We start from the raw sequence: 14,201 nt of genomic DNA, 5'->3' as shown, positions 1-14,201 counted from the left end.
CGTCATGTCACTGGAATATTTTGTATCCTTTCCGATCAGGTTCTGGTAAGAAATGCTGCCTGCATTTGAAAGCTGCCACCATGAGACAGAATTGTGGCTAGCAGTCTCCTAGGCCAGCACCGAAGACTTCACCCACTGCCAACAAAATCAGTGCATAAATGATGGCAAATATGTGCTTCTATGTGGTAATTCCCCTCACCAGCTATCACTTATTAATAGCAATATATTATATAATATAATGTTTACTATAATGTCATCAAATAGGTTTTATGGATTTTTGTTTGTTTTGGCTTGGGAAACCCATCAAAAAGAAAAGAAAATCTGGTAACTGGCCATCTTTCCATACCATCACTAAGCAGAGAAAGAAAACGTTGCCCATAACCCAGCATTAAGTTATGTGTGGTTGGTAAGGAGAATTTAGTGTAATAAACTGTGCCAAGATCATTTTTCAAACCTATATAGAATTTTCTATGTGCAAAACATGCAGCATCTAATTTACAGCTGCATTTTCTTTCTGTAATCACAAATTGTAGAAGCCATAAAAAACAACCAGTGTTATTTAGAGAAATTACAAGTGTGGGTCATAATTTTTGTCCAGTAAATATAGCGTGTTAATAAATATGAAATATTCCATTTTATTTTTCATTATAGGTGGAAGAAATTTTTACTCAAGCTCACCTCTAAAAATCTGGTACTGCTAGAGACTGCTTTCTCATTTCTTTCTCTTTTCTTGGTTTCCTATAAGCCCAAACCCCCTTGGGACCAGATGAGCTTAGGAGTTCATTATTCAGTGGATTTTAGAAAGGTTCATACACAATATATTATGTAATACCCTCCACAGGAGCTAGGGCAACACCCCGTATTAAAAACATTAATATTTTTGTAGTGAATCACATTATAGAGAATTATTCCTACTAGGAGATTAATAGGCAATAAACAGTCTCAGATCAGTTCATTGGGTCAAGACATGCTGTCAAAGAAGTTGCCAAAGAACGGTGGATTTTCAGAGTGTTTGGATTTGGGAATTACAGATCAGTGACTGAATCTAGAATGTTCCTACTTGAAAGAATAAATGCATCTCCCCTAAAGTCCAGGCATACATTGTGACCAGGAGAACTAGTTTAACACAAGAGCATTTCTGATATCATTTTCTCTAGCAGCACGTGCCTGACTCGGAGAACAATGAAAGAGCCGTCCTTCATGCCCAGGGCCAGCTGAGATCCATCCGGGCTGAAGGCCACACTGCGAACTGCTTCCTCCATGTTACAGCGGGCGATCAAGGCATGGTCAGCCAGGCTCCACAGCCTAAGCACAAGGACAAAGTAAAAACAAAACCAGTTTCTCAGCCATCGGCCAGCCCTAGGCTGGAAGGCTGTTCACCACTCTGATGATGATGACAACACAGGATGCACTAATTTCATACTAGTGTCCTTCCTCACGGCATGTCTGGCAATCTAAGAAGGTGTTTAGATTATCATTGGGTCATTTGCACCATTTGAAATCCCCAGAAAGAACTCTAAGACCAGAAAACCATTTCCAAAGATTTTGAGATTAATCAAGTAAGGACATTTTAAACACTACTTCACACAACATCTTGCTATTCTCTTTGGAAATTAAACATTGTTCTTTATTTATACCAAGAATTGTTAATAACGTTCAGAGAAAAAGAAATACTACTAGGTGTTATTATTGTTAGTTTGTTTAAAATAATATGAGTGTCCTTCTAATAACTGTGTTATTTAAGTGCAGATAAATGGAAACACACATTACATTTATTGGCCTCCCTGGCAAGAAAGAGTATCTGTCTACAGTCACCTGCTGTCATGCTTCACAAGGCCTCTGGGTGTCCCACTGCAGATAGATCCACCCTCCCTGGTTGAGGCAGATACTTTAAGTGCCCCTGGCTGATGGGCACAGCTACTGCTGGAGAAATGGAGGTCAAGGGGCACGTGCCCCTAACACAGTTTGCTGCAGCTCCTGGAACACCTAATCCAGGCACCTCAGACTGAATGAACGTGGACTAGGTATTTGAAGATGCAAATAAGCATTTAAATGTCAGTTGTGATTGGGTAACTGACCTCTATCTGTTAGTACTCTTAAGACAGGCTTCTCTTAACATACAAACATTAGTATCTGCCAGAGGGGACAGAGAATCTCGAGTTCCGCCATAGGGAAGCAAGAATAAGTCACATGTGGTGCAGTTTCTCTAAATGCATTGTGCCATCAGGACGGACGGGGGCATGCTCCTTAAAATGGAGAGTTGCACAGTGAAGAGCTTACTGATCCCTTAGGCAGCCTGCACTGTTCAGCCTAAAGCTCATGGTAGTCTTTCAATACCTCGTCCATTATTCATAATCTCATGCTGCTTTTAGCCTTGTACTATTTTAAGCAATGTAAGCTTTGCTTTACTAGCATGCAGAAACCATCACTCCCCAGTAGACTGTACCATCCTATAAAGTCACTGAGCTGATCTTGCTCAAGAAATTAGGAGTCAGACCCTTCTTAAACTTCAATACTCAGTGTAAAATAACATTTGTCATTTGAGCCAAATTAATGGTTAAGAGGAATAAGACAAATTCTGACAGCCAGGGCTCCTTGGAGATGTTTGCAATTTTGAGACTCAACTAATTTGTCGAAATACAAAAGCCAAAGACTTTCTTGAAATCATTTCTACCTGGATAAATATAAATCGAGTATCTCAGGTGTTTGAGTAAGTTGGTGGCACCATTTTGCCTGTTTGGGGAAAGCTCAGAGTAAAGGAAGGAAAAGGAAGAGAAGAGGAGGAAGTTGGTTAAAGAGAAACTTAAGCCAAATAAACATTGATTCCACATGGAGACACACTGTGTTTTCACTGATCTTTAGATTGATGGGGCTTCAGGGCCTGGTAAAGATCACAAAATGGATTTACTTTTAAAATTATACCTCAGTAATGAGCACACCGTGTCTTGATCAGATTCACAGACATACAGAGTAAGAGCAAGGGAGAAGCAGGAACCTGCTTCTAGTCTACAAAATTCTAATTTAGCTACTAGAGACCAGAAGCAGTAATCAATCAACAAACTGATGGACCAGCCTCTCCCTCCCACTGGCATACACTCTTTCTGGCCTGCTTGTCATTGGGCACATTTAAAGGTCAGCAGTAAATACAAAAATATTGAAGTCAGTGTAACAAACTTCATCACACACTTCTAAACCCTGTGTTCAGTCCTTCAACAGTCACAAGGACATCAGAGGTGTCCTCGTATTGCTCATTTTATGCAATGCTGTGCTCTCAAAGAATAACAAATGATCCCCAGCAAGAATCCTTGAGGCCCTAATAAAATTGCCTATTTTCTCAGGAACCAGCACTTTCCTTTCATTTGAGGACAATGTCCAAAATTCCATTCGAGAATTTGCAAAGAAAGAACTGTTTACTCACATACTGAAGGCAACTCTGAAAATCAGAACTTAAGTTCTTTTGAAGACGAGTTCATGAATTCACCAGTGGAGATGAAGGTAGGAGAAAACGGAAATGCCGTGTGCAGCCCCCTGCAGATGACCCAGCATATGAGGGGCAAATATGATCTTAGCACAGATGAATGCGCTGAGCTCTTATCTTTGATTGAAAGAGACCTGGGAGCCTATCTAACCAGGAGCAGTGTATTTTCACTCACTCAGAGCACTTTCACGACTTAAGATACAGCCAGAGAAAGGCGGCAACAACAAAATGCTAAGAAGCCAAGTGTGGTTGGGCTCAGTGTCTCAACGTTCTGTTTGGAACACGTGTGGTTCTACACTGTGGTTTATCCGTCTCTTGAGTAACAAGCAAATTTGGGCACAGTAACTCTGTTGTCCCAAGGCAGTCAGTGCATGACGACCGCCAATGCCAAGGCCTCACCTGACAGAGCGATCGTCACTTCCCGTCACAGCCAGGGGCTTCTTGGGGTGCAGGGCCAGAGCCCAGAGCTCCCCCTCACAGTGGCCTTGCAGGATCAGCATTGGCTTGTCTCGTTCGCGCACAATCACTTCAAATATCTCACTGTCCTGGGTCCCTGCTAGGAGGCGGTCTGCTTTCCAGCACACGCTCCGGATGGAGAGGCCTGAGGGAAACAAGCAATTAAATAAAATGAAAGCGTGTATTCACACCATTGACGAAGAAAGGAAAACACCTACATGTCCTTTCACCAGGATAGCATCTAATGTAACACATCTTAAAAACTCCTGAAGGAGAAACACCAACACCACACGCCATCCTGTATTATTTACCATTTCCTTACCCCTCACCATCTGGATTTTACACGAGTAGTCACTCTTTCCCGTCTGACTTAGGATAACCATGTGTTTTTACATCAGGATGCATGTGAAATACTACATCTTAAAATGAGTATGAGAAGAAATAGGTCTTTATGAAAACCTATCCCTTTTTGAAATAATGTACTTCTGAGTTACTACGGAAAAGTTAACAGTCACTTCAGTCTTTAGGATGCTAACACTGTATTAAAACTTAAAAACAAAAAAAAATTTAATGTTTAGTTTCAGTTTTGAGAGAGCGAGAGAAAGAGAGAGAGAGAGCGCGTGCGCAGGCAAACGAGCATGCACCAGTGGGGGAGGGGCAGAGAGAGAGGGAGACACAGAAGCAGGCCCCAGGCTCTGAGCTGTCAGCACAGAGACCCATGCGGGGCTCAAACTCATGAGCTGCGAGATCATAACATGAGCCAAAGTCGGACAGCTTCACCGACTGAGCCACCCAGGCGCCCCTAACGCTATGTTAAAATTCTATGTGGGTGATACTCCAGAATGGCTAATTGTCATATCGGGTAAGTTTACTATGATCAGAACCTAGACTTATTTTGCTGGATAAACAGATGTACCATGTCCCAGAAATATGCAAATGAAACTGATTTCAGTCTCAAAATACCATCAAACATTTGTCAGTGAAGATGTTATTCTTCCCCCACTTAACATTTTATACAATGCTCTCTAAAGGCACAGTACTTCTTTGAAACACAATCTTCCACCTCAGGAGTACTTCATACTCTCCAGGCAGGTCTTTATTTGCCTGTCTGATTTGTGATCTCTTGAACTTCTTGTCAGTTTTGATGCTTACCAGGTACATTATTTATTCACTTGGTGAGTTTTCTCAGGTCTGAATTAGAAATACAGATAGAATCCCACTTTCATAAGTACTGTAAATAAGGCAGGGATGTGGTAAGCTTTGAGATCTGAGTCATCTCCCTAGTGGGCTTCGGGTCTTCGGCGTAGAAAGTACCAGAAGTCAGAGCACAGGTCTTTAGTCCTGCTCTACACTTGACTGGCCAGACACACCAGGAGTGTCCCTTTCTCTCTGGAGACCAGTTTTTCTCTGCATTAAATGCAGACTATAATTAAGGAGACCATGTAATTTATCATCCAAATTGTGACTACTGTGAAAGTCAAATTAAATTTACATACTTCAAAAATGTTTATTTTTTTCACCAAGAAAGCAGCTTTACCATGTTAAAATAAAAAGTTCTATCAAAATATTTTCAAAGATAAAATTATAGTGACACTGCATTACAAAATGAAAAGTCCAGAACAGAGGAACGAATAGGCAGGACACAGAGGATTTCCAAGGCCCTGAAACTCCTCACTATCATGGTAGATACATGTTACTATGCATGTAATATGCACAGAATATACAACACTGAATGTGAACTCTAATGCCAACTACGGGCTTTGAGTGATGATGCATCAATGTAGCTTCTCCCACGGTAACAAATGTACCACTCCAGTGGGGGGTGTGGATAGTCAGGGAGGCGGGGCATACATGGTGGCAGGGGGGATAGGAGAAATCTCTATACCTTCCATTTAATTTTGCTGTGAACCTGAAGCTGCTCTAAAAAAATTAAGTCCATAAAAAAAAAAAATCCAGGACAAATGCTAAGGCAAATGGGATGCTGGGACAAAAGAAGGGTTAACTGGGGGTATATGGGCACACTTTGTAATCCTCACTTTAACCAATTCTCAGTGGCCTTAAAAGGATCCGATGAGATGATGCATTTATTTACAAAAAAAAGTATTTTTTTTTTTTTTTTGAGGCACAAGCCTATTTTTACACGCAGTAACTCTCTTTACCCCTTGCTCTGAATGCAGTTACATGTCTTGAAATGGAAGGAGAAAGCACACCGGCAGATTTATTATTCTTGCTTTTAGTAAGTAGAGATACCTTGGCAACGGTTAGTTCAGGGTCATTCAAAACCTTTCTAGCAAACATCGTGACAGGCTTTCAAGGTTGGGACGGACAGGGACGTGGTGAAAGCAGCCAGAGGAAGACTGCAGAATGACAGGGCAGGCAGCTTAGCGGCAGGCAACTCTGCCTTATAGCAACAATCTCTTTGCCCTGTCCCTTTCTTGTCCTTATCTCTTTCTCACGCTTTTCTATTCTAGAGGTTTAGTTTCCACTCTGTAATTAACACAGTCCAGTTTCTTCCAGGAGGGGAGTCAATGTGTCTCCCTGCTGTCCTCCCAGCAGATCCTCCCTTAGGATCACCTATGATTTTATTCCAGAAGAGGTACAACACCTTGTTCTTCAGAAAACAGGAAGTAAAGAGGGATGTTAATTCCACGGCAGTATCAGTAAAATCTCAAATAATTTACTTTTTATTATATTTATTGTCTGTTTCATCTCACTAATGTCTGTGAATACAGGAGTTCTCTCAGTTTTATACACTGTTGTATCCTCAGTACCTACCACAGTGTTTGACATGTAGTATATGCTCAATGAAAATGGCTGAATAAAATAAAACATTAGAATCACAAACATTTCTTGTGTCCTTGGAGATGACCAAGAAATAAAAGAATATCCTCATCCTCAATGAAACCATTTAAAGGAGGGATATATTGACTCACTCATTCAAACAATTTTTATTAAGTGCCTACCATGTGCCCAAGACCAGAGCTTGAACAGTGAACAAGCCAGCCCATGCCCTATTGGAAATTACATTCTAAAGAGGAGCAAGACATTTGTAAGCAGACATTTATACACCAAAAATCAATTAAAATGATATATACAAGGTTCTGGTTCAAGATGGAATGTAGGAGGATCCTGAATTCACCTCCTCCCACGGTCACACCTAATCGACAGCGACATATGGGACAATTCCCTCTGAAAGAAATCCAAAAGTACTTGAACAATTCCTATGTATCAGGCAAACAACAAAACAGACACACACACACACACACACACACACACACACACACACAAACCCTCACATCTAAATGAGTAGGGTAGGCTCAGACATAATCTCAATATAAATCCCACCCTTGGGCCAGTAACCCACGATTGGGAAGCTCACAACTATGAGCTTCTTTCTGAGAAGTGGAGGGTTTGAACACCACATCCGGCACTCCACTACTTAAGACCTGCACCTGAGAGGTGAACCCTCCAAATACCTAGTTTTGAAAGCCAATAGGGCTTGTATCCACAAGATCCACAAGGTTATAGCAAACTGAAAAACAGTGGGTTCACTGTGCCTATATTCCAGGGTCTGGTGCAGGGGTAGCTGAAATACCCAGTCTTTCAGTGAAACAGGCCTATTTGCTTAAAGTTTCAGTCTGAAGGGCAGGCATCTAACCTAGCACACATCTAGAGGCCTACTGAAATACTCCGCAAAGACTGAAGAGGCCGGAGGGTGCCACATAGACACTTCCCTCTGCCTTCCAGCTTGCTGTTATCTCCAGGAAAGATACAAGGGGCACCATGGTTTTTGTGGCTACTGCCCAAGGGTCACCCCTTGAACTTTCCGCCAGCAGTGCCTACATTCATTGATCCTACAGGACTGTAACAAATGGAAAAACAGTTTTATTTTTTATCCTTCACTCAGATTTAATAATTATCAAATTTTCCCACATAAGCCTCTATTTCTTTTTTCTTTTAAAAGCAAATTTCAGTAATCATATAATTTTGTACCTCCCATACTTTAGTTGGCATCTCTAATAATATGGACCTTTGATATAGCCATAGTACCATAACCATACTTGACAAAACTTGGTATCATCCAGTTCACAATAAAATTTCCCTTATTATCTATAAAATATATTTTACTTTTATTTATTTTTCCTTTTCAAACTTTTATTTAAATCCTAGTTAGTTAACATACAGTGCAATATTAGTTTCAGGAGCAGAATTCAGTGATTCGTCACTTACATACAACACCCAGAGGCAAATGGAGAAATCTGAGAAACCATTGTTTTTTTTTTTTTATTTATTTTTGGGACAGAGAGAGACAGAGCATGAACGGGGGAGGGGCAGAGAGAGAGGGAGACACAGAATCGGAAACAGGCTCCAGGCTCCGAGCCATCAGCCCAGAGCCTGACGCGGGGCTCGAACTCACGGACCGCGAGATCGTGACCTGGCTGAAGTCGGACACTTAACTGACTGCGCCACCCAGGCGCCCTCTGAGAAACCATTGTTAATCAACTACCCCCTAAGGCAGCAGAGACAAAGAAGACTGAGGTACCATCTTTCTGTAGAAAAGGCCAATTACTTTATCTTCAAAGCTGTGGCCTGAAGGGCCAACTTCTAAATAAATACACATCTAGAGGTTGAATGCAATCCTCTCCAGAGATCAGGGAGGCCAGTGGGTACCATCTTTACACTGTCCCTCTGTCCTACCAGGTCATCAATGTCTCCAAGAAAGGAGCTTATGCACAGGTCTGGGACCCCAGCTTTTGTACCTTGCCCTCAAAGGATACATCTTTTGATAACCTGGTTCTGAAAGCCACCAGAGCTTGTGTTCACAGATGCAATGGCAGGGTAAGCAAACAAACAAAAAATTCTTAACTAGCTATCACCCCAGGGCTCAGTGCAGACAGAACAAACAAAAATGCCCATCTCTGGCTCTTTCTTTGAAATAGCTACATGTATTTACTTTAAAAGCCGCTGTTGGGGTGCCTGGGTGGCTCAGTCGGTTAAGTGTCCGACTTCAGCTCAGGTCACGATCTCGTGGTCCGTGAGTTCGAGCCCCGCGTTGGGCTCTGGGCTGATGGCTCAGAGCCTGGAGCCTGCTTCCGATTCTGTGTCTCCCTCTCTCTCTGCCCCTCCCCTGTTCATGCTCTGTCTCTCTCTGTCTCAAAAATAAATAAAATGTCAAAAAAATTAAAAAAAAAAAAAAAGCCACTGTCTGAGGTCTGGCTCCCAGTCAGATTGAATATAGGTGCTAAGATCCTACCTTTTGAGACACTGACAGGTCTTAGCTTACCTTCAACTACCAGAAGTGACAAAGAACGAAGTAGGCTGTTTATACCATCATAAAGGTTCGAAAGACAATCAAGAGCTAGGGCAGCGTTAAACAGTAAGATTCAGGGGCTCCTGGGTGGCTCAGTCAGCTAATCATCCAATTTCAGCTCAGGTCAGGATCTTGCAGATAGTGATTTCAAGTCCCATGTCCAGCTCCGTCCAGTTCAGAGCCTGGAGCCTGCTTAAGATTCTGTGTCTCCCTCTCTTTCTTCCCCTCTTCCACTCATGCTCTGTCTCTCTAATAAACATTACAAAGAAAAAACTTAAAAAAACCCAATAAGATTCATCTACATGAGGCCATCTCTTTAAGACTGGAGAGGTGGCTGTTTTACCTGAAACTGAGAAACCAAGAATGAGAGTCAAGGAAAAAATGAACAAACAGAAGTACATGCTCAAGAGAACATAAAAATCTCAGAAAAAACCACAATGAATTGGTAATAAGTCATCTACCTGATAAAGAGTTCAAAAATAACAGCCATTCAGATGCTTACTAAACTCAGGAGAATAAAGCATGAACAAAGTGAGAATTTCAATGAAGAAATTAAAACTATAAGAAAGCACGAAAGAGAAATCACAGAGATGAAGAATATAATAACTGAATAATACACTAGAGGGGTTCAACAGCAGACTAGATGAGGAAGGAAAAACATCAGTAAACTCAAACACAGGGCAGTGGAACGCACCCAATGAGAGCAACAGAAAGAAAAAAGGATGAAAAAGAGTGAAGACAGCTTAAGGGACTTATGCAACAATATCAAGTAGACTAACATTGGCATTATAAGGGTCCTAGAGGAGAAGAGAGAGAGAATGGGGCAGAAAACTCATTTGCAGAAATAATGGCTGAAAATTTCCCTACCATGGGGAAGGAAACAGACATCCAGATCCAGGACACACAGAGAATTCCACATAAGGTAACCCAAAGAAACCTATACTATGACTCATTATAATTAAAGTGTCAAAAGTTAAAGACAAGGAATCTGATAGCCAGCAAGAGAAAAACAATTTAAGACTTAAAGCAGATTTTTCAGCAGAAACCTTGCAGTCCAGAGGGAGTGGCACAATATATTTAACTTGCTGAAGAAAAAAACTGCCAACTAAAAACATACTACCTGTAATAGTTGTCCTTCAGAATTGAAAGAGAGAGAAAGACTTCACCACACAATTAAAAGTTCAAAGACTTCATCGCCACTGGAACAGCCTGACAAGAAATGTTCTAGGGACTTCTTCAAGTTGAGATAAAAGGGCACCGATCAATAATAGGAAAACATAAGAAAGTCTAAATCCCATCTGTAAAGGCAAATATAGAGTACAACTCAGAATAATTTAATGTTGTACAGGTGGTGGGTTAATTACATATAAAGATAGTATGAAAGTTAAAAGACAAAAGTAATAAAAACTATAACTAAAATAATTTGTTAATGGACAAAAGAAAAAAGATATTAAGTTGTAACATCAAAAACAAAATAGAGGGGCAGGGAGGAGTAAAAATGTTAAGCTTTATTAGGCATTCAAACTATTATCAACTTAAAATATTCTGTTATAAGTTGTTTTGTAAAAGCCTCATGGCAATCACAAAACAAAACTGTAATAGATACAGTAAAGATAAAGAAATCTAAGCATACCACTACTGAAAATCATCAAATCACAAAGGAAGAAAGCAAGAGAAGAACAAAGGAATTACAAAATAGTCGTAAAACAATGAACAAAATGACAGTAATACCGATCAATAATTACTTTAAATGTAAATGGAAAAAATTCTCCAATCCAAAGACACAGGGTGGCTGATGGATAAAAAAAAAAAAAAACCGAAGACCTATCTATGCACTGCCTACAACAGACTTGTTTCAGATTTAAGGACACACAAAGACTAAAACTGAAGGGATAGAAAAAGATATTCCAAGGAAACAGAAACCAAAAGAAATCTGGGATACCTATACAAGATAGGCTTGAAGACAAAGACTGCAGTAAGAGACAAAGAAGGTCATTATATAATGATAAAGGTGTCAATCCAGCAAGAAGACATATTTGTAAATGTTTATGCACACATCACAAGAAAACCTAAATATATAAAGCAAACATTAACAGACCTAAATGGATAAACATGTACAGCAATACAATACAGTAGCAGACTTTAATACCCTACTTTCCTCAAAGGATAGATGATCTAGACATTAAATCATAAGGAAACAATGGCCTTAAACGACACATTAGACAGATGGACTTAAAAGACATTTAAAAAACATTCCATCCAAAAGCAACAGAAGGTGAGTTCTTCTCAAATGCATATGGAATATTCTCCAGGATAGATCACACATCAGGCCACAATTCTTAACAAATTTAAGAAGAATGAAATCATACTAAACATCTTTTCTGATCACAAAGGTATGAAATTAGGTATCAATGACAAGAACAAAATTAGAAAATTCACATATATGTGATGATGAAACAACATGCTACTAAACAATCAATGGGTCAAACAAGAAATCAAAAGAAATTTTTAAAAATGAAAATAGAAATACAACATACCAAAACCTTTAAGATGCAGCGAGGGCAGTTCTTAGAGCGAAGTTCACTGAGATAAAAACCTACATTAAATAACAGAAAAGATCTTAAATTAGCAACCTAACTTTATACTTCAAGGAACTAGAAAAAGAAGAACAGATGAAGCTCAAAGTAAGGAGAAGGAAGGAAATAAAGAGCAGTGCAGAAATAAATTAAGTAAGAGACTAAAAGACAATAGAAAATATCAACAAAATATCAACAATAGCAACAAAACTAAGAGTTGGGTGTTTTTTTGTTTGTTTGGTTGGTTTTTTTTTGTTAAGAGAAAAGCAAAATAGACAAACCTTAAGCTAAACTCACCAAGAAACAAGAGAGGACTTAAATAAAATCAGAAGTGAAAGAGGAGACCTTGTAACTGATACCACAGAAATACAAAGGATTTTAAGAGACTGCTATAAAGAGATATATACATACAAACTGGACAAACTAAAAGAAATGGAAAAATCCCTAGAAACATACAATCTACCAAGACTGAATTATGAAGAAGTAGAAAATATGAGCAGACCTATACTGAGTAAGGAAATTGAATCAGCAATCAAAAACCTCCAGCAAAGGAAAACCCAGTATCAAATGGCCTCACTGGCAAATTCTACTACACATTTAAAGAATTATTATCAATCCTTCTGAAATGCTTCCAAAAAATATAAGAGGAGGAAACCCTTCCAAACTGATTGTATGAGGCCTCAATAAACTTGATATAAAAACCAGGCAAAGATTTCACAAAAAAAAACTTACAGGCCCGAGTTTAAGCTATATTACAAAGCTGTAATCATCAAGATAGTATGGTACTGGCACAAGAATAGACACTCAGATTAATGAAACAGAATTGAGAAACCAGAAATGGACCCAGAAACATATGGCCAACTAATCTTTGACAAATACTTAATAGAATAAAGACAGTCTCTTCAGCAAGTGGTGCTGGGAAAACCAGACAGCGATATGCAGAAAAATGAACCTGGATCACTTTCCTACCACCATACACAAAAATACTCAAAATGGATGAAAGACCTAAATGTAAGACAGGAAGCCATCAAAATCTTTGAGGAGAGAGCAGGCAAAAACCTCCTTGACCTTGGCCGCAGCAACTTTTTACTCATCACGTCTCCAGGGGCAAGGGAAACAAGAGCAAAAATAGACTATTGGGACCTTGTCAAAATAAAAAGCTTCTGCACAGCAAAGGAAACAATCAGCAAAACTAAAAGGCAACCAATCGAGTGGGAGAAGATATTTGCAAATGACATATCAGATAAAGGGTTAGTATCCAAAATCTATAAAGAACTTATCAAACCCAACACCCAAAAAACAAATAATCCAGTGAAGAAATGGGCAAAAAACATGAATAGACACTTCTCCAAAGAAGACATCCAGATGGCCAACCGACACATGAAAAAATGCTCCACATCACTCATCATTAGGGAAATACAAATCAAAACCACAATGAGATACCATCTCACACCTGTCAGAATGGCTAACATTAACAACTCAGGCAACAACAGATGTTGGCGAGGATGTAGACAAAGAGGATCTCTTTTGCACTGCTGGTGGGAATGCCAACTGGTGCAGCCACTCTGGAAAACAGTGTGGAGGTTCCTCAAAAAATTAAAAATAGAACTACCCTATGACGCAGCAATTGCAATAGGTATTTATCCAAGGGATAGAGGTATGCTGTTTTGAAGGGGCACATGCACCCCAATGTTTATAGCAGCACTATCAACAATAGTCAAAGTATGGAAAATGCCCAAATGTCCCTCGATGGATGAATGGATAAAGAAGATGTGGTATAAATATACAATGGAGTATTACTAAGCAATCAAAAAGAATGAAATCTTGCCATTTGCAACTATGTGGATGGAACTAGAGGGTATTATGCTAAGCGAAATTAGAGAAAGACAAATATCATATGACTTCACTGATATGAGGACTTTTAAGATACAAAACAGATGAACATAAGGGAAGGGAAGCAAAAATAATATAAAAACAGGGAGGGAGACAAAACATGAGACTCTTAAATATGGAGAACAGAGGGTTACTGGAGGGGTTGTGGGAATGGGGACAGGCTAAATGGGTAAGGGGCATTAAGGAATCTACTCCTGAAATCATTGTTGCACTATACGCTAACTAACTTGGATGTAAATTTTAAAAATTAATTAAAATAAATAAATACAGAGAATAAACTAAGGTGGATGAGGGGGTGGGGCAGAGGGAAACTGGCTGATGGGCACTGAGGAGGGCACTTGTTGGGATGAGCACTGGGTGTTGTATGTAAGCCAATCTGACAGTAAATTATATACATTAAAAAAAATTATAGGCCACTTGCCTGATAAGCATAGATTTGAAAGTCATGAAAAAATTTTTGCAAATCAAATTCAACAATACCATAAAA

At 39.6% G+C, this 14,201-nt stretch overlaps 1 protein-coding gene across 1 annotated transcript in view; it reads right to left on the bottom strand.

Annotated features, from left to right (window-relative positions):
* EML6 (EMAP like 6) overlaps nt 1–14,201 on the bottom strand; it is a 162,743-nt gene that overhangs the window by 111,090 nt on the left and 37,452 nt on the right. Inside the window, exons 7-8 of the mRNA XM_049649840.1 lie at nt 3,878–4,079; nt 1,168–1,305 (exon numbers count right to left, since the gene is read on the bottom strand). Of these exons, the coding sequence (XP_049505797.1) occupies nt 1,168–1,305; nt 3,878–4,079 (340 nt within the window). The remainder of the gene's footprint in view (nt 1–1,167; nt 1,306–3,877; nt 4,080–14,201) is intronic.

Source organism: Panthera uncia, assembly GCF_023721935.1.
Source record: "Panthera uncia isolate 11264 chromosome A3 unlocalized genomic scaffold, Puncia_PCG_1.0 HiC_scaffold_11, whole genome shotgun sequence".
Classification (NCBI taxonomy): Eukaryota; Metazoa; Chordata; class Mammalia; order Carnivora; family Felidae; genus Panthera; species Panthera uncia.
The sequence above is the reverse complement of the archived record's forward strand: the minus strand, read 5'-3'. Positions and strand labels throughout refer to the sequence as shown.